The sequence below is a fragment of the Eublepharis macularius genome, chromosome 11 (genome assembly GCF_028583425.1).
Source record: "Eublepharis macularius isolate TG4126 chromosome 11, MPM_Emac_v1.0, whole genome shotgun sequence".
NCBI lineage: Eukaryota > Metazoa > Chordata > Lepidosauria > Squamata > Eublepharidae > Eublepharis > Eublepharis macularius.
In genome coordinates, this window is record NC_072800.1 from 66,770,990 (window position 1) to 66,789,706 (window position 18,717).

At 39.1% G+C, this 18,717-nt stretch overlaps 1 protein-coding gene across 1 annotated transcript in view; it reads left to right on the forward strand.

Annotated features, from left to right (window-relative positions):
* The window catches only part of CACNB2 (calcium voltage-gated channel auxiliary subunit beta 2), an 81,628-nt gene extending 67,594 nt beyond the window's left edge, over window positions 1-14,034 (forward strand). The window contains exons 10-13 of the mRNA XM_054991489.1: window positions 8,459-8,610; window positions 8,945-9,040; window positions 9,766-9,951; window positions 12,040-14,034. Of these exons, the coding sequence (XP_054847464.1) occupies window positions 8,459-8,610; window positions 8,945-9,040; window positions 9,766-9,951; window positions 12,040-12,525 (920 nt within the window). The 3' untranslated portion in view covers window positions 12,526-14,034. The remainder of the gene's footprint in view (window positions 1-8,458; window positions 8,611-8,944; window positions 9,041-9,765; window positions 9,952-12,039) is intronic.
* The last annotated feature ends 4,683 nt before the right edge of the window (window positions 14,035-18,717 follow it).

Consider the following 18,717-nt stretch of genomic DNA (forward strand, 5'->3'; position numbering starts at 1 on the left):
GCAGTTGTTTAGAAGCCAGATAATTGAAGAACCGGACCTGGATAGTCCAGGTGAGCCTGATCTCGTCAGATCTCCAAAGCTAAGCAGGGTCAGTCTTGGTTATTAATTGGGTGGGAGACCTCCAACAAAAACTAGGGTTGCAGAGGCAGGCAATGGCAAACCACCTCTGTTAGTCTCTTGCCATGAAAACCCCACCAGGGTTCTCCGTAAGTCAACAGTGACTTGAGGCACACACCACCACCAATTGAAGAACATTTGCCACTGTCCCAGTTCCTTTTGAAGTAAATGTTGATGCATTGATCCATCTTCCTGAGACAATGGATTAACTTATTTGCTAATGTATCAAAAATTATTTTCATGTTTCAAAATAATAGTAAGTTTCTCAAAATTATTCTTAAAGTAAGTGTTCATGAGATAACTTCTTTAGCTGAGTAACTGTCTTATAAAAGCATAGAAGTTAAAAATGAAAATGTACAAAATTACAAAAGTTGTTTCAATACTCATCTGATATAAATGTTTGACTTTAGATGGGCATCTGAGAAATCTTGTATTTCTCATATAAGAGAAATATAAGAAGTCTGTATAAGTAGTCTGTATAAGAACAGACTACAAGAGTTTTGATTATGTCGTGAAGGTTGAAAATATGCTTGAACTAGTTTTATTAAACATAGATTTGCTTACATATTTATATATCTAGAACTATGTTTGTATATATTCTTTTTAATATACCCAAGTCCACTTGGCAGAATTGGCATCAACTTGGGGCAGTCTTTTCTTTGAACTCAGTAGGAGAACACGCTGATAATGCTAAATAAATTATGTTTCCTTGTTGGCATGCCTTTTTATTTGTTCTTTGCAAAGCTTTGATCGTCCAGCATAAACATGATGAAATTAATTTCATATCCACTGGAAAAATACTTCACAATGATATCAAGCTGATTTTGATTAAAGGGGTCATAGTAGACCTATGTAATTAAACCAGGAACACAAAGAATGCTATTTACTATCAAATATGATTATTATCTTATCATTCTTGCAACCCAGGCTATGGTCAATTGTTGATTGAGAGATTGAAATAGGGTAGTATGGCTAACAAATTTATTCAGAACATAAATTAAGGGAAAACTAAATTTTAGTACATTGATGGCATAACTCTAATGACTATCAGACCATTCACTACTTGCAGCTTGTTTTTAAAACTTCCCCTCTGAATTTTAAAAATTGGCCATTAACTAATCATATGAGCCAAAATGAAAATAAGTCTTTCTTTCTCACAACAACAACAGAACCTAGGTAAAATATGAATCTGGTGGACATTGCTTTGGTGTTTGCAGCCAATTTTACTGTGAAAGTCTATCTCTCTGTGTGTGCATAAATAAGCAGAGCATCACATAGCTAGTTTGCCCTTATTTCCAGTCTTTGTTATGAAAATCTATTCTTCCACTCTACAGCTGTGACATATATGTTGTTCCCAGTAGTTCTTTTTAAAAATATTTTGTTGTGATTGCTTTATTAGGTCTTTGGCTTTCTGAACCCCTTCAAATAGGGTTGACAATTGCTGGTTCTTTTGCTAGTTATTTAGGGTTGCTGGCTCCAGGTTGAGAAAATCTTGGAGATTTGGGGGGGGGGTGAAGTCTGGAGAGGGTGGAGTTTCTGGAGGGGTGGGACCTCAGCAGTGTAAAATGCCTAGGCTCCACCCTCTAAAGCAGCTATTTTCCACTGGGGAACTGATCTCTATGACCTGGAGAAATCTCAAAGAGATCTCCAGCCACCACCTGGATGCTGGCAACTTATCTTCCACTCGGCCTGCTCAAGGCCTGAGGCATACCTGAAGTATGCTTAGATTTGGCCTTAGTATTTTATATGTTATACATTTGCAGAAACATGCTTATGGCAGTGTACAAACAGCTACATTCTAAAAACTGCAATTTACCCAAACAAAAAATGGAGTCATTCCCGGTGGAAATTCTGTTAGACATGTTAACAAACAATTCAGGTCACCCAGGATCAAGGATCATGTTCTGAAAAACATTTCTATATATAAAAGTTTATCAACTGTGTAGTACATACTAGGTTTGTGAAATATAATATGCTAATGATATTAATTTAGGCCTACTGTTGTTACTCTGCTCATGATCTATTGGTGATGAGGCCCTTGGCGTGGAATAAATTTTGAGCCCCATTCCATAGATTTAATATCATGAATCAAATATACTGAAAAGACTGAAAAGTTCTTGAAAAGTTTTTGAAAGTGTATTTCTTCAGGAGAAACTATTCAGATCACACAATTAAAACTTAATAACCACATTTGTGTCTGTATGTGTACGTGGCATCAGTATAAGTTGCTGAATCAAAACTATGGCTTTTACTTCATTTGTTTGTCAGTCTCAAGAACCTAGACTTTTTTTCGTGTTTGTTCCCACATATGTTACATTTCTAGCTGCTCTTGTTGTAACCTTATCTCATTCTGTATGCTTTGGACAAGAACCTGATTGTCTTGGGTTTTCCATTCTTTGCTTCATTAATGCCCTCCCTTTCCAGATGTTTTGGGTATGTATATATGGATGCTAACTTTCCACCCTTTTTGTGTGTGTTTAATATGTGTTGTACCTCACATATCTGCTATACGTTTCTGATGGCAGGATTTGTATTGGTTTTTTTAAAAAGTACAAGTCAAGGTTGTTGTTTTTTTTACTAAATTCTCTGTTCTGGAGTATGTTGCAAATTTAAATTCCTGAAATCAATTAGCAATTGGCAAGAAAATGATTTACAACTAATTTTTAAAAAACTGGATGCCTAAATTGTGAACAGAAAATTCATACTACACTAATCCAAAAGACAATAGTAAAGATGCATGTACCAAAACAGTTGTATGCAGCTATTTGAGAACAGTTTTTTATTGTGCACATGCATAGTTTTTTGCATGTATAAGAGGTACTTTGCTTTGAAAATGTTGCCTTAGAAGCTTTGTTGTTTTGTCGCTACATGTACCATGTAGATTGTATTATACAGAGAAGCCTAAAAATGTTTAAAGAGTTTGTGTACGTACAATTAGTGGGTGTTCACAATTCATTAGAGATTCCTTACTTTCTGTCCAAAAGTATGTATTCAAACCAGATTCAGTACACAGCGGTAGCTGTTAAAAACATTGCAGATCACAGCAAGAAATTAAATTTTCTATGGCATTCTGTCTTAAATGTTACAATTTATACCAATTTGTGGTCATTTTTGGAAGCTTAATGCATCATTGAATTATACACAGAACCTGATATTTAGCTGTATTAGAAGAAACTAACAAGAGATCAGCATAATTGAGATTACATTACAGCATTTCTGGAATCAGAATCAGTGCCCAACACAAGCCGACAAGATAATAAAATAAAAGCTTTCCTTCTGCACCCATCTTAATTCCCTTAGTGCTACACCACTCATGGCCAAGGCATGAAATAAGGGCTGGATCATGATTCTCAAAGAAACATACTAAGTGATGAAAAACTTATGAGGCAACACTTTTGGCTCCGTTTTTACTTGGGTATGGTTTCAAACCTCTTATCTGTACCTTTAAGAGTAATTTACTAGTTCTCTTGGAGGACCGGACAGGCGGACTGGACAGATTCTCAGGACAAGGCAAATGTTATGCATGGAAACAATTTTTATTTAGGAAAATTTATTAATCCTACAAGTAATTTACCACGTGATGAATGCTCACATATCTACTTGGAAAACCGCACTTAACAGCTTGGTGACAGATCTGTCATATAATATTCATCAGCAGGGATCCAAAAAAGCATATGAGCTTGGTTGATAACCATTATTTGATAATCACATTATTTGATAGCCACTACCCCCATTCTCATCTTCATAAGCAGTACCCCTGTTCTCTGCTTCAACCCAGTTATACTGAACTTCTGTTTCCTTTCAAGCTGTTTTCCCCCTCAGAAATGATAACTCATTTTGTCTTGTCACTATTGAATGTCAAGCATTGATGAGAAATTTTTGGCACAACTGTTAAAGACTAGGAATGTACAAGAGGGGACCCACAAGGAAGTGTGGGGGGGGATCTCATTTTCCCCTCCCCCACCATGTCTTCTTCCCTTCCTTGCCCCCCCTGCAGCCTCCCCCCATTTTCTGCTTCCTTCTCTCCTTCCCAACCACCTTTGTCTGCTCCTATCTTCCCCTTTTCCCCTCACTGCCAGCAGCCTCTCTCCTATGGCCTAGTAGCATGGTGCTGGTTGAGCTAGGCCCAGTTGCATGATGGGGAACCTGCAAGGACTTGCCGGGAGTCCTTTACTCCCTGCTCACCTTTCCGTAGGTCCTTCTCTCTTTCAAACCACTGAGAGTTTGTGACTAGATCAAAGTCACCGAGTGAGCTTCCACAGCAAAGTGGTGGTTCAAACATGGGTCCCCAACTCCTACTCTGATACTCTAACCACTACACTACACTGGATTTTGCAGGGAGTGGGGTTGCTGTTGAACAGTAGCTAGCAGTTAAGCCTGGGTGAGCAAGTCATGTGGTATCAAGTCATCTGGTGGTTGCTTCTGGGCCTAGCCCCAATGAGTCCTCTCTCAAAGGCCCAAACCCTGGAAAGAGCCCTGCTCCCCTCCTCCTGACAGAAATCAAGCCTGGAATACTGAATAAACTATTATGATTGCCTAGCAACAGCCACTGAGAGAATCTAATTAAAGCTGCAGACACTCCTTTTATCATTTGGGTTTTTAAAACCCGAATATATTTTTCTTGGATTTCAGATTTTTCTGCAAACCTGGGGCATTTTTCAGGTGTGTAAGAAAATCTGTCTTGTCCATTAATGGCTCCAATCTCTGGATTTAAGTGTCCTCTGATCAGGGTCACTGGGCTTTTAGTATATAAAACAAGTGGGGACCTACAGGGACTTGTGGGGGACAGCTTATTTCCCCCTTCTCCACCATGCCCTTTTTCCTTCCCTGCCCCCCCTTTTCTTGCTTCCTTCTCTCCTTCTCATCCACTGTCTACTCCTGTCTTCATCTTTCCCCCTTCTTCCTCTCGCCAGCAGCCTTTCCCCTATGGCCCAGTTGTGTGGTGCCAGCTGAGCAGGGTCCAGTTTCATGGTGAGGAACTTCCCTTTCATGTGCCCCCCCCCATCTTCACCTATATTTCTTAATTTACTTCATTTATATATTCCCTTTCTGTACAATTGAAACCCAAAGCAGCTCACATCATTCTCCTTGCCCCCAATTATCCTCACAACAAACCTGAGCAGTAATTTAGGCTGGAAGTATATGACTGGATCAAAGTTACCAAGTGAGTTTTCACAGCAGAGTGGTGATTAGAACCTGGATCTCCCACATCCTACTCTAAAACTAACCACTTCACTACACTGGCTTGGTGGGTTGGGGGTATTGAACAGTAGCAAGCAGCCAAGCCTGGGTGAGTCATGTAGGTCTTGTGGTATCAAGTCATCTGGTGGTTTCTTCTAGGTCTGGCCCCGAGAACACCTCCATCAAAGGCCAAAATGGCCTTGGAAATGGCCTCCCCCCTCCCCCCTGCCTTTTACTGATAGCAGCCATGCCTGGAATACTGGCTAAACTCTTATAGTTGCCTTTCAACAGCTACTGAGGGCATCTGGTTAAAGTTACAGGTGCTCCTTTTATGATTTGGGGGCTTTTTAAATACCCCAATAGATATATATTAGATTTCGGAAATTTCTGCAAACCTGGGGCATTTTTTCAGGTGTGTAGGAAGATCTGTCTTGTCCTTTCATGATTCCGGTCTCCAGATTTAAGTATCCTCAGATCAGGGCTGCTTGGCTATTAGTATATAAGATAATGTACAGATGACCTAGTTTCTCGTATGTTCTTTAAAAGCAATATGCTATGTATGGAACACAAAGACTCCATCCCCAGCAATTCTGACCCACATGCATAGTTGAAGTAGATATGTTTGCAGATGTGCTTGTGCCCATTTGGACCTCATTAGATGTCTGCCAGTATGAATGGTTTTATGTGCACCTGTACAAACTACACAGCAGAAACAATTAGAGCTGAAGTGAGACAAATAATTTTTTCTTAACACTGAAGACTACCTGTTATCTAGGAATATCCAGACAAAGTAGTTAGACATTTCTATGTGTGTGGTTATTATTATTATTATTATTTTGCTATTTCATAATGTTTTTTGCTACCATGCCCATGTTATCATGAACATTATCAAATCTTGCTTGCATTCTTTCGGCGTTATTCAGAAATGAAACCAGTTTTACCTAAAAGTCATATTTCTTTTCTTACCAGAACATTTACAGATGTAGGGCACAAACAAGCCAAATTTAAACCTTTTTAATTCAGTTTGTTTCATTTGGAGTTTCTGCTTCATAGTGCCATTGAAATCATAGTACTTAAAAGTATTTCAGTATTGCTGGGCCATACCGTAATTTATTGTAATGCCAACAATCGAATGGCAAACATATGTGTTTGTATGCTGGCTTCAGTTACCAGGTTGCAATTCTGTCCCTATAACACAAAGGAGCGAAACTTTGTATTGTAGGGGGACACAATGTGTCTGTTGTTTTAATGATTGAATGTTGTTTTATTTATTTTTTAATCTTGTGGTCACTTCGAGCAAATTTAAAAGTGTTTTAAATATATGAATAAGATGGATTTTGCCCTGTCTTGGATGGCACATGCTGGCCTGATCTCATAAGCTAAGCAGAGTTGGGCCTGGTTAGTATTTGGATGAGATGCCACAAAGAAGTCCAGGGTTGCCGTGCAGAGGCAGGCAATGACGAACCACCTTTGTTTGTCTCTTGCCTTAAAAGCCCTATGGGGTCTCCACAAGTCAACTACGACTGGACAGCACTTTACACACACAAGATGGTTTTCATATGGTGGCTATTTTATTGAAGATGCCACCAAGCACTATGGAAGGGAGCTTCTCTGAATACATGAACCCGCATGCACACACCTTGGGAGCCATAACTGGATGACAACATGGGGTATGAAAAGCGAAAGTAAATAATAAAACGGCTAGCTATCTATGTATATTACTCCATGTGGAAAAGCAATTATATTTAAAATATTTCTATGCTGCCCAAATAGGATCCCCAAGGTAGTGAACTTCAAACATTACAACTTTTCAAAACATTTATAATAAAGTACATATACAATAATTCAATAAAATATATGAACATAAAACAAACAGTTAAAAGTCAGCAATACTGCTTGTATTTTTGCTTCCTTAAGGGCCAGTGTTATTTTAGGGTGATGTAGTAGTCTGGATTACTGAGTTTGAATGCTGCTTCTCAGCAACAGTTCCCTTCCTGTGGAAAACTAGCATGCAGAAAAAGCATTCTAGCCTAGCCTCTGTGATGTGCAAGAAAATTCAGACATTTGATTCCTCCATCTTTTTTGAAGTAGAATGTATTACATCCTTTTTAAAATGTTTTATATGACTCATAATACTGCTCAAACTTTATAAAACTGCAGTTACTCTCCCTTCCCATTAGCTCTCTTCACCGAATCCCTTCTTACATTCCAGCCAGAAGATTTGTACAATAGATTCACCCAGATCTTACATCCCAAGTTCAGTCTTGTCCCCTTATACAGCTCCATCTGTAGCTTGAGGGGAAGCAGGACTGCTTCAATGAGTGACTTGTGGCTCCAGTCTTCACTTCTTCTAGTGATTTCTTTTCACTGCTCTTGCAGTCCCCATTTTGGGAAACTTGAACAGAAAGATGTATGTGTATGAATTCTCATTCTTTAGTAACTTATGCCTCAGTTTTTGGCAACTCTTCTTTAACAGGAAATACCTGGTACCAAGCTTTGGACTTCTATACATACAATGCATGTGTTCCACCACTAAGATGTACTCCTCTGTCAGCACATATTTTGATAGTCTATGCTTTTCTGAATATGCTGCTCTTATACAGCTTGTTCAATATCCATTTAGTTTATATTCTTCATAACACTTCACAGTGCAACCATATAATAAACACTTCTATTTATTTGAATTTATATGAACATCTTGGATGTCAGATGGCTTGAAGTACCTCTTTCTGTATGTGGAAGGGAATTCTTACATGGCATTCAGATGCTTAATTCTCCTGGGATGAAATACTATTAGCTACCAGAAGATCAGTAGTATTTGCACTGGCATTTCTACCTGGGGATTGTCTTACAGCTGATATCCATTGTGAAAGTCATTATGCTGCTTCTTCCAGTACTGTCCCTGCACTAATGCTTTTATCTGCCTATGAAGAGTTGGGCAGGAGACATGGTAGAAATTATGGAGAAGATGGTGGAGAGGAGAAGGTGTTGTATATGCATCAAACTGAATGTAAAGCCTTTTCTCAACATCTGGATCTCATGGTTGAGAGTGAAAGTGACTGCAGACTTTTAGTATTATAAGTTGCTCTGAGAGTGGTAATAAGTACTTCTTTTGCAGAATATTAATACTATCATAACTAATCTTTTTATTTTTCTGCAGCTGAAGTTCAGAGTGAAATTGAACGAATATTTGAATTAGCAAGAACATTGCAGCTGGTAGTACTTGATGCTGATACTATTAATCATCCAGCTCAACTTGGTAAAACTTCCTTGGCTCCAATTATAGTATATGTAAAGATTTCTTCTCCAAAGGTAAATATTCTCAGCTGTTTGCACATGCTTATTCTTTCCATCCTCAACTGTAGTATGAAAAGGCACATTATATTTTTTTAAATATAATTCATCAATATTTACTGGTGAGGGAATGTGCGGAGCAGGGAAATATCATCGCTGAATGGGGCAATTTCCAGTGAACTGTAAACAACAGTCGTTTCAGGTATTGCATTGCTCTTAAGCGTGAAAGAATGTTTACCCTTGTTGTAAGACACTTGTTGTGGTATCTATATATACAGTTGTTTCCCACAAAGTTCAAAGCTGACACTTTTCTCAGTCCTTCATATTTTAACTGTGTCTGTCTTTTCCACAGGTTTTACAGAGGTTAATAAAATCCAGAGGCAAATCTCAGGCTAAACATCTAAATGTTCAAATGGTAGCAGCTGATAAACTGGCTCAGTGTCCTCCGGTGAGTTATTCTTATTTTAGACTGCTGAAAATACATTATTGTACTACTTTTTTCTTACCCCCAAAAAAGAGAATTGGGTGGATGTTTTTTGTTTTTAATTTGCAAGTACTGTCAAGTACTAGCCACGAGGGCAGATATTTCTAGTTCTTATGGCCCCAGTTCAATGTGTATGCATGTTTCATAGACAAAACACTCTACAAAAGCCAGTAATCGTACCCATCAACTATTTGGCAAAGAAAGCTGGCCTGCCTGCTTCCCATTGGCAGTTCTTGGTACGGCTGATGCTTTCCTTACCCTAATAGCTGGATTGAGAGATGAGCTGTGCTCACACTGCCTATGCCATGCATATGCAATTCTTCATTCAGCCATCACCACCACTATACATAAATAATATTTTGGATAAGCCCAGGGTATGGGAATCCCACGACTTTCTCTAGCGTCCTGGTTCTTTTTGTTGTTGTTGCAAATAAAGATTTTTTTTCCTGATATACTTCTCAGTAGCAATGGGAATCATGCCTATCAAAATGGTAGACGTCTTTTCTGGATACTTTTGTGTTTTGTGGTAAAGCTTTGAGAACTTTAAATTAGTTCTTTATAAATTGTCACATGACTGTTATGACCAAAATTCAGTCAACATTGTCACTTTTGGGTCACAAGTAGGTTTGGTTCGTGATATTTTGCTTTTTGCTCCAATGATTTATCTGACTAAACTACCTCGTTTGCAGGAAATGTTTGATGTGATTCTGGATGAGAACCAGCTTGAAGATGCTTGTGAGCACCTAGCTGACTATTTGGAAGCTTATTGGAAAGCCACACATCCTCCTAGCATCCATTCCCCCAATCAGCTTCTAACTCGCACGCTGGCAACTGCCACTCTTCCTGTCAATCCAGGCCCAGAAGCTAACTTACAGGTAAGGTTTTATTCAGACTTTCTCCATGTTACAAGAGCCAATAGCATTGACAGGCACCATAATGACGGTGTTTATATTGAATTCAGTTTGTTATATAACACTTGTTCTCTTCACTTTCTGCTCTGATACAGATATAAAGTTGCACATAAACCAACAGTTACATTCATGTTTGAGCTTAAAGCACTGATACTCACTCAGTGGATCAAGAGAGATATGCGGGTCTTTGACATGGTACCTGTGGCTCTTAGCAATATTCCCCATGGCATCCACACCATGTTCTAGGAAAGTGGTCAACATCTTTAGAAATTGGGATGATTTCATTATTACTACAGGCCCAAGATAAAACTAACAGTTCTATTTTTAAAATGCAACACAACTTGTCCATGACAATTATATCAAGGCTGTGTAAGTTTAGGTTGAAATATGCAGCCGAATTCAATCATGGAATGGGGCATACCACTGCGGAATGCTAGCCCATAAAACAGTACTTCTTACAAATAGAAAACTTAGCCTGGAGAAAGGTTCTAATCACCCTTTCTCCCACAGAACGAAACTAAAACTTGAAGATAGGGAACTTTTTTTATAAAAAGAAGCATTTTTTAAACATCAAGCCTAATAGAGTAATGGATAACTTGAAAGCTTGCACGCAATTTTGTGTCATTAACTGTGACTTACAAGCACTTTTCCTCACTACAGATATGCAGGGAATAGCTAAGGTTCTACAGTAGCAGGGAAAGACAATAATTCTATCAAATTAGATCCATTATCACATTGAAATCCAAATGTTGCCTACAACATTAACAGGGAAGTGCTTTTTATGTATGTGATTGCAGCTTCTGTTGAAATTTTTGCTTTGCAAAACAGCCAAGAATTGGGGAAAAAATTAGAAAATATCCAGACAGTTCTGAATCAAATTAAGCCTGATACCTAAATATAGGTATTTCTCTAACACATTTTGTATTTTAAATTTTGTATATAATTTTTAATTTTTTATTGTTGGGAACTGTATAACATTAATATTACTGAAATCCTAACCTGAGGTAAATAACCACAATTGTTCATTTTTCAGTGATTTCAAAACGTTATGCTGATGAAGATTAGGTTTGATTATGCTTGGTAATTTTGACTTCAGCTTTTAGTTACCAGTAATATGCTAGGAAATTAAATGGCAATTATACCATATCTGTATTTTCTTGACTATATCAATTGGATTGGTATGTATTGGAATGTATACATTATGAGGACAAAAGAGACATCTTACCACAACCACAATTCCATTTAATTGCCTAGAAATACAGTGTGGCAGTGATATTACTGGTGTTATAATACAAGTGCTTTTAATAGTGGATTAATATTTATTGTATAGATTAAATCCAGCTGTTGCTTTTTATACTGAAACTCATATTCATCCTACTGTTTGCTATAGATCTTTTCCACTAATGCTTGCTGTCTAATGTATTTCAGACTCCATATTACTTTGGAATCTGACTTACTGTGTTGCCAGATCTCTCTTTACTTTCTGTGTGGTGTGTGCTGGTGTGTGTGGGGTGTGTGGTGTGTGCTGGTGTGTGTGGGGTGGGGGGCAACTGGAATGTTCTAAAAGTTAATGTAGTCACCAGAGTTAAGGGTCTATCAGAAAATATATACTGGTACCATTTTTAAATGAAGAATCACTTGTCTTATAAATATTTCCAGCAAAGTTAAACTCTTGCAACAAAATCCTAAGCAGGTCTACTCATAAGTCCAGCTATGTTCAGACGTGCTTACTGCCAGGGACGTGTGCATGGGATTACTCCCCTAATTCTTAGATTAGACTAAAGTAGCTAGCCATAGGTTGCTGCTTCAACACACTTACTCTGGTATAGCACTGAGCAAATCCTGAGTCTGCTCATGAGTAATAGTTAGATTTAATAACTTTCAATTTATATACCGCCCTTCAGGACAACTTAACACTCACTCAGAGCATTTTACAAAGTATGTTATTAAGTTTACAAAGTATATTAACTTTGTTTAAGAACTGCAACATTACTGATTTAATGGGGTTTTCTGTTATCTGTCATGAATTTACAATTCTTTCCTATTAACTAGGGCTCACTAGAAGATCAGATGAATGAACAACCAGCCCTTGAACGAACTGGTTCCCAAGGGGAAGAAGAAACACGGGCTGAGCCCTCCAGGAAATCCCAACACCGTTCTTCCTCTTCAGGTCATCACCATAACCATCGTAGTGGCGTTAGTCGTGGCCTATCTAGACAAGAAACTTTTGACTCAGAAACACAGGATAGCAGAGATTCAGCATATGTAGAGCCAAAGGAGGACTACTCACATGAACACTATGATTCTCATAGAGATCACAGTCACAGGGACGAATCCCATGGCAGCAGTGATCACAGGCATCGAGAATCAAGGCATCGCTCAAAGGAAAGGGACCGAGAGCAAGATCACAACGAAGGCAACAAGCAGCGTAGCCACCATAAGTCAAGGGACCAATATTGTGACAGGGATGGGGAAGTGATATCTAAAAAGCGCAATGATGCCGCAGAATGGAAGAGGGATGTGTACATCCACCAATAACATTTGCCTCTGGCAGTCTTGTGTTTCCTTGAAATTGTATATGACAACAGCCCCTTTTTAAAAAACAAATCTGGGTTTTTCACATGGTATCCTATATGCTGATTAATGGCTGTTGCTTCCACTGCAATAGCATGAAATAGAATATTCATTTTGATTAGTGCTGTAACACATTGGCATAGTACAACTGCAAAGTTCCTAATGTTGTACTGTGCATTTCCCCCCTCAAAGCTGTTTTTGGTAGCTGCCACTTGAACAATATCTGTTGCCATCAAGATGTTGTTAGTGTTTTCAGACAAAATACAATCGATGTTTATTAACTTCCCATGTTTTTTCAGCAAGCCAAGATCAGCACATCCAAAACTGAAGCTCTCGTCTGTAGGCATCTGATTTGCTTATTGATTTAAGAGCCATTTTCTGTTGCTTGTACCTCTAGTGGACTACATTTGGGGACAGAATTCAGTCTTGCCTTACACACAGGGGATCATAAAATCAAAATCTCTTTTCTATGTACTGGTACTGTGTACTGTATAGACAGTTTATAAATGTTATTTCTGCAAACACCTTCTTACATAAGATTGACCACACTGTTTTAGAGTCCTAATGCCAAGTCAGCAGATTTGCTTTTGAATTACTGGCAACTGGAACTGGCCTCATTGAGGAAATTTGCTAACTGTGTTCACTCTAGACACTTCTGTTGCAGAAAGCTTGTACTTAATGTAAGTATGAATGAATGTTTTAGATAAAGGTTGGATTGTCTTTACCATTTTTGCATTTCGAATCTATGACAACAATAAATGGTTCTGTTCTACACGGTACACACTAATCGCAGTGGGCGCACAGGTATCTTTTCTTTGTCAACTTGATACATCACATTTGAAATAGATGTAAAAGTGTGCCTGCCTATGCAAAATAACACAGATATGAAAATATACAATAGGAATGATCATTGAGTATACGGAAGACAGTCTAAAGGCTGATCCTTGAATTATGAATGGAAGCTAATTGCAGATTTAGCTACTCAGGCATGTCATCTATGCCCATGAGGACTGCAACATTCAGGGAAGGTTCTCTTGGAAGATAACAGGGTTACCTCCATGCCATTCTCATAGAAGTAATTTGCACAATCTTTCATGAGTGCCCCCTTCAGGTGTTGCACAACTCATGTAAGTGAGACAATTCATTTGAGCACCTTAATATGTGAATTAGCACCAATTCATAAGCACATTGATTGGTCTTGAGAATATACAATTAGTTTCTTTCTTCTGTCTGTAACTCATAACATCAGGCAAGCAACATGAGGACATTTGCGGCTTTAGGTAATTGGGAAAGCATCAATCTGCTGGCTGTTCACTGAGGATTCAGGAAAGTTAAAAACGCAGGCAAATGTGACTGTGAGTGTTTCACTGGAAATGTAAAATCTTTTTGTGTTTTAGAGTGTTTGTTTTAGTAAGAAAAGTTTACACTGCTTGTGGAGAGTTATTTTGTTGGAAAATAAATTTTTGTAGCTTCTCCACTTTTTCTATACTTTATACTCTCTCTCCGTTAATCAACTTGTCTCTCTGTCCTTCATCACTTAATTGAAGCTGCCAGCAAACAGCTTCTAACAGGTTAACCTAACAGGTTAACAGGTTAACCTAACCAGCTTCTAACAGGTTACCAAACTCTGTCAGGAGCAATCCAAAAACCAAATGAAATTTCAGGTCTGCACTGAACCAATACAGACTTGTAATAAATGCCAGTTAACAGTATGGATCTTTCACTTACCCGTAGTGTGACCCAGTCCTAGACCAAAGTATTTCCAGCAGTTCGTTGAAAGTACAGAGTCTCAGCACCAGTATTAAGTAATGGGTATTAGGTTAAAAAATATAGGAAGAAAAGAATGTCTAAATGCGTGGGAATTCACAACTCTTGACAATTCTTTCCAGTATCTCAAAAGAGTTGGAACACTGCCAAAAATATGTGAGACAGCACAATTTTGATTTTTACTAGTTTAGATCCTGAATTGTTCTCATGTATTTCATAGGTCTGAAATGACACACAGCTCCACAACTTAATGCAGATTGAAACTCATTCTGCATTACTAAAGGAACATAGACTGTACACAAATATGTACAATCAAGGAAGATGGCCTATTATGATGAAATTTTACTTACTGGACAGAGAAAGTTGCATGTCCTCTGCCTGCTATGTGGTACCAGTTTGGTTTCTACTGACTCTCATTAACACATAAAATTATACTGCAGTTTAGCTAGTGCAAAGTCTGGCATGGTTTTCATCTGCTCTCTGCCTTACGAGGGACTTCTGTGTTCCGATAAACACTACAAGAAATCCAAATTACTTCAGCCTTTCATATTTTCAGAGAAAGTTGCTGCTGTGTGTCTACCCCAGACTTTAGTTTACAGTAACATAGGTTAAGCTAGTTAAGACTGCATAATACTTTACCTAGGCATTTTTATAGATTGCAGAGAGTGTGACTTTTCTATCCTGAAACCCTTTTTTCGCTTCCCATTTTTAAATTTGTATTAAATACCTTATAGAAGAGTTCTGCAGAACTCAAAACCTTGCTTACTAGTTCCTCATATTTTAAGTGGGCCTATAAGTCAGCTATGACATAAGAGCACTCTCCACCACCAGTGAAAGGTATTACACTATTATTTTTGTCTCCCCACAATGTTTGACATTTTTACCGTAACTCCAAAATTCTGCCCAGTAGTAAATTAAATGTTCCTTATTCTATCTGGTTGTTAATGTCTCTGTCACAAGTCCCTCTCTTAGGTTTAGCTGTGTGACTGATTGTTTGGTAGAATTTTAAATTTTTCGGCAGGCATAAATGGAAAGTTTATAGCGAGCATCCATATAAAGATATGACTGAGTCCGGGACCATATTGCCTGAATCCTAGATGCAAAATGTTTATTGGTTTGTTTCTGCTATTAGCTAATATCTAGTGGTGGATGTGTGCCATTTTTCAGCATCTCTTATTTTGCATTTTATTTGTTTTTTGTTTGTTTGTTTTTTGATGAAATTTTATTGGATGGGTTAACATACAATCAAATCAAAAGCAACTACATTTCTTTTCAGTTCCCATAAGTATATGTTCCCCACCTGCTCCCCTCCCCCTTTTCAATGTTGACTTCCAACAGCACTCCAACCCCCCCCCCCCCCCGTTTTCTGATATTTCTACACTATAATTATTAGTCTGTTACTATTGGTAAAGATCTAAAATATATCTTATCTTATTTAATATACTTCAAAAGACCACAATTGTCCCTTGACATCCCATTTTCTTTCTAAGTACTTTCTCATTTTCTTCCAATCTTCGAAAAATCCCTTTGGATCTTGATCTGTCAGTTTTCTCGTTAATTTGTCTATTTCTTGTCTGAAGTTATTCTTCAGAATAGTGAGCTAGTTAGTATTCTGGCCTTGGACAGTATTTTTGCAAGGTTTTAGCCTGTTTTGGTAACATGAAGCTACTGACCAAAAATTTAACACAGAGAAAGAATATAAAAAGGATTTTTAAATAATACAATAACTACATTAAAAGCTTCTGTGGAAGAGGTGCTTTTAATATGTGATTTGTTTTACCTACTATGTTGTCATAATTTTCAGGATTTGTGTGGGATGCTAAATGCAAAGTGTCTTGCCCTAAGAAGATTAAAAACATACAAAGAGAAGTGATGAAGGATTAATACACAAATAAGAGTGTGTTGACTGGGAATGCTGATGATAAACAAGCTGTACAGATGTATGTTGAAGGAGTGGACATGAACTTCAGAACATGAATTGTGGATGGAAAAAAGCATCTATTAACTAAATATATGATGCTTCCATACAGATGTAGTTATCAACAGCTTTACTATCAAAGTCAGTCACAGGGCTCTTATCAAGCCCCTTGGAGTTCTTAATGTGGCCTCCTACCACACTCCACACAAATTACTCAACAATTGTCAAGGTTAAGAAATGGTGCCCTGACTCGAGTGGTTATTTCCAACTGCCATTCCTTTGAATTAAGCATAAGGGTGTCAAAAGTGGTAGCTTCGTGTGGGTAGCCATATTGGTCTGCAGTAAAAGAACAAGATTAAAGTCCAGTAGCATCTTAAAGATGAAAGAAGCTTTGACTCTTGAAATTTTGTATCCTGGAAATCTTGTTGACTTTAAGGTGCTACTGGACTTAAATTTTGCTCTTCAAAAGCAGTGGGGAGTGTTGTACATTTTGAAAGAGAAAAAAACTCCTGGAATTGTGGTGTGCCTGTATTTGTAGGAAATATGGTGATGGGTGCCTGTAGAAAATGAGATTTGGATAATATGGTTATTTATGGATGGATGGCAGGACCAGGAGCTGGGTGAGTATGATGGTTTTTAATATGGGGAAAGAGAGCATACAATGAAGGCTTCTGGGTTTCTGCCATGAGTGGAAGCAATGCCTATCCTGGTGGTGGTCGCCGTTCTGTGAAATGGCCTACCAGAGGAGATAGATGAACACCATCTCTCATTAGGTTCTGAAGAATGTGTAAATGTGTAAAGTAGTTTTATTTTAATAGGCATTTGTCAGCCAATTTTGACAGTGATGGCTTGTTAAGGGTGTTCTGTGGCTTCTTTGGAGGATATTCTGTAACTTCTGTTAGTTCTAGCTTCTTGCATTTTGAGGGGATAAACTACTTTGTACATATCTTGTTGGGGCTTAAGTGTATGGTGATGAGTGTATGGTTGCCAACTCTGGGTTAGGAAATTCCTGGACAATTGGGGTTTGGAGCCTGGTGAAGCCAGGTTAGGGGGAGAGGAGGAAAATCAAGATATAATGAATACCATAGAATCCACCCTCCAAAGCAGCCATTTGTTCCATGGGGGATGATCTTTGTTGTGTGGAGATCAGTGGTACTTATGGGAGGCCTCCAGCCCCTCCCTGAAGGTTGGAAAGCCTGCAAGAGTATATATCTGACCCAAAGTCACCCAACAAGCTTCCATGGCTCAGTAAGGATTTGGACCTGGATGTCCCAGATCCTATAAAGACATAGACTGGAAGCGATTGAAAGACTGGTTCTGGAGTGAGGAGCTCTTATTGGGCAGTCTTACACAAGGCTGTTTTGGGAAGAGAAGTGTAATCAGAGCTACCTCTGGTAAGTCACACACTCACAGCCTAACCGACTTCACAGGGTTGATGTTAGATTCTTTGGAGCATCTGCTCCAAAGTAGGCTTCCCCTGGGAGAAATGCACAGGCAGGAAGAGAGAAGATTGCACCCCCGAACAATCTTTGGATCTCCCTGCATCACTCAGCTCTACAGAGACTGTCCCCTACAAGGAGATATGTGTGGGGGCCCAATTCACATAGGAACTGACCTTTGGTTCCAGAGGCACCCCCTCCAAGTGACACATCAGCTCTGGCCAAGCATTCAAAGAAGATGGATTCAAAGAAACACTGCTTGCTGGATTGGGAGGGACGCTCAGCATCGGAACCACCAGCTAAGAAGGCAAAGTGGAAGTTTAAGCTTCCGAAACGCCCAGCTTCGACTCCATCACACTGTTGCCATCACTCATCAGCTTCTACCCCTCCCTCATCATAGAGGAGGAAATCTTGGAGGCGCTGCCAACGCCTTCACCTCCCCGCACTCTAGCACTGCATCAGGAGGAAGACAACCTTAGCTGACTGAGGAAGCCCAACATGGTTTTTCCCCGGAACCAACCTTTATCACCCCGGTTTCCACAGGTGACAACCCAGTCCCATCCCACCACCAGAGTATGGAATGGAACATTGGACTCCCTGCCGCTCCACCTGTTACCACCCCATGGCCTTGGGGCACTACCTTCCAACAGATGCCTAATTGGCAAGAGTTTTTCTCCTGGCTGCAAACCACACCTTTCCTTCCTCCGGGCCTGACCATACCAGCTCTGAGCCAAGCAACAGCATCGGTTCCAACCCAGCCTATCCTGCCAGGCTCCAGCAAATCGGTTCAGAGGCCATCGGTTCCAAGAGCTGGATCCTGTTTATTGATACATGAGTTTCATGCACAACCCTCACCGCCCTCGGACTACGATGGGGGTGAGGATATAGGATCTTGTTCAAATGCCATTTCGGAACTAGCCTTGGATCCATCACCTGAAGAGACAGTGGGGGGATATTACCTCCCCTTCTCCGACCAAGGACTCACATCTTTTCTCTGAAGAAATGGCAAGAATGGCCCGCATCCTTGATCTT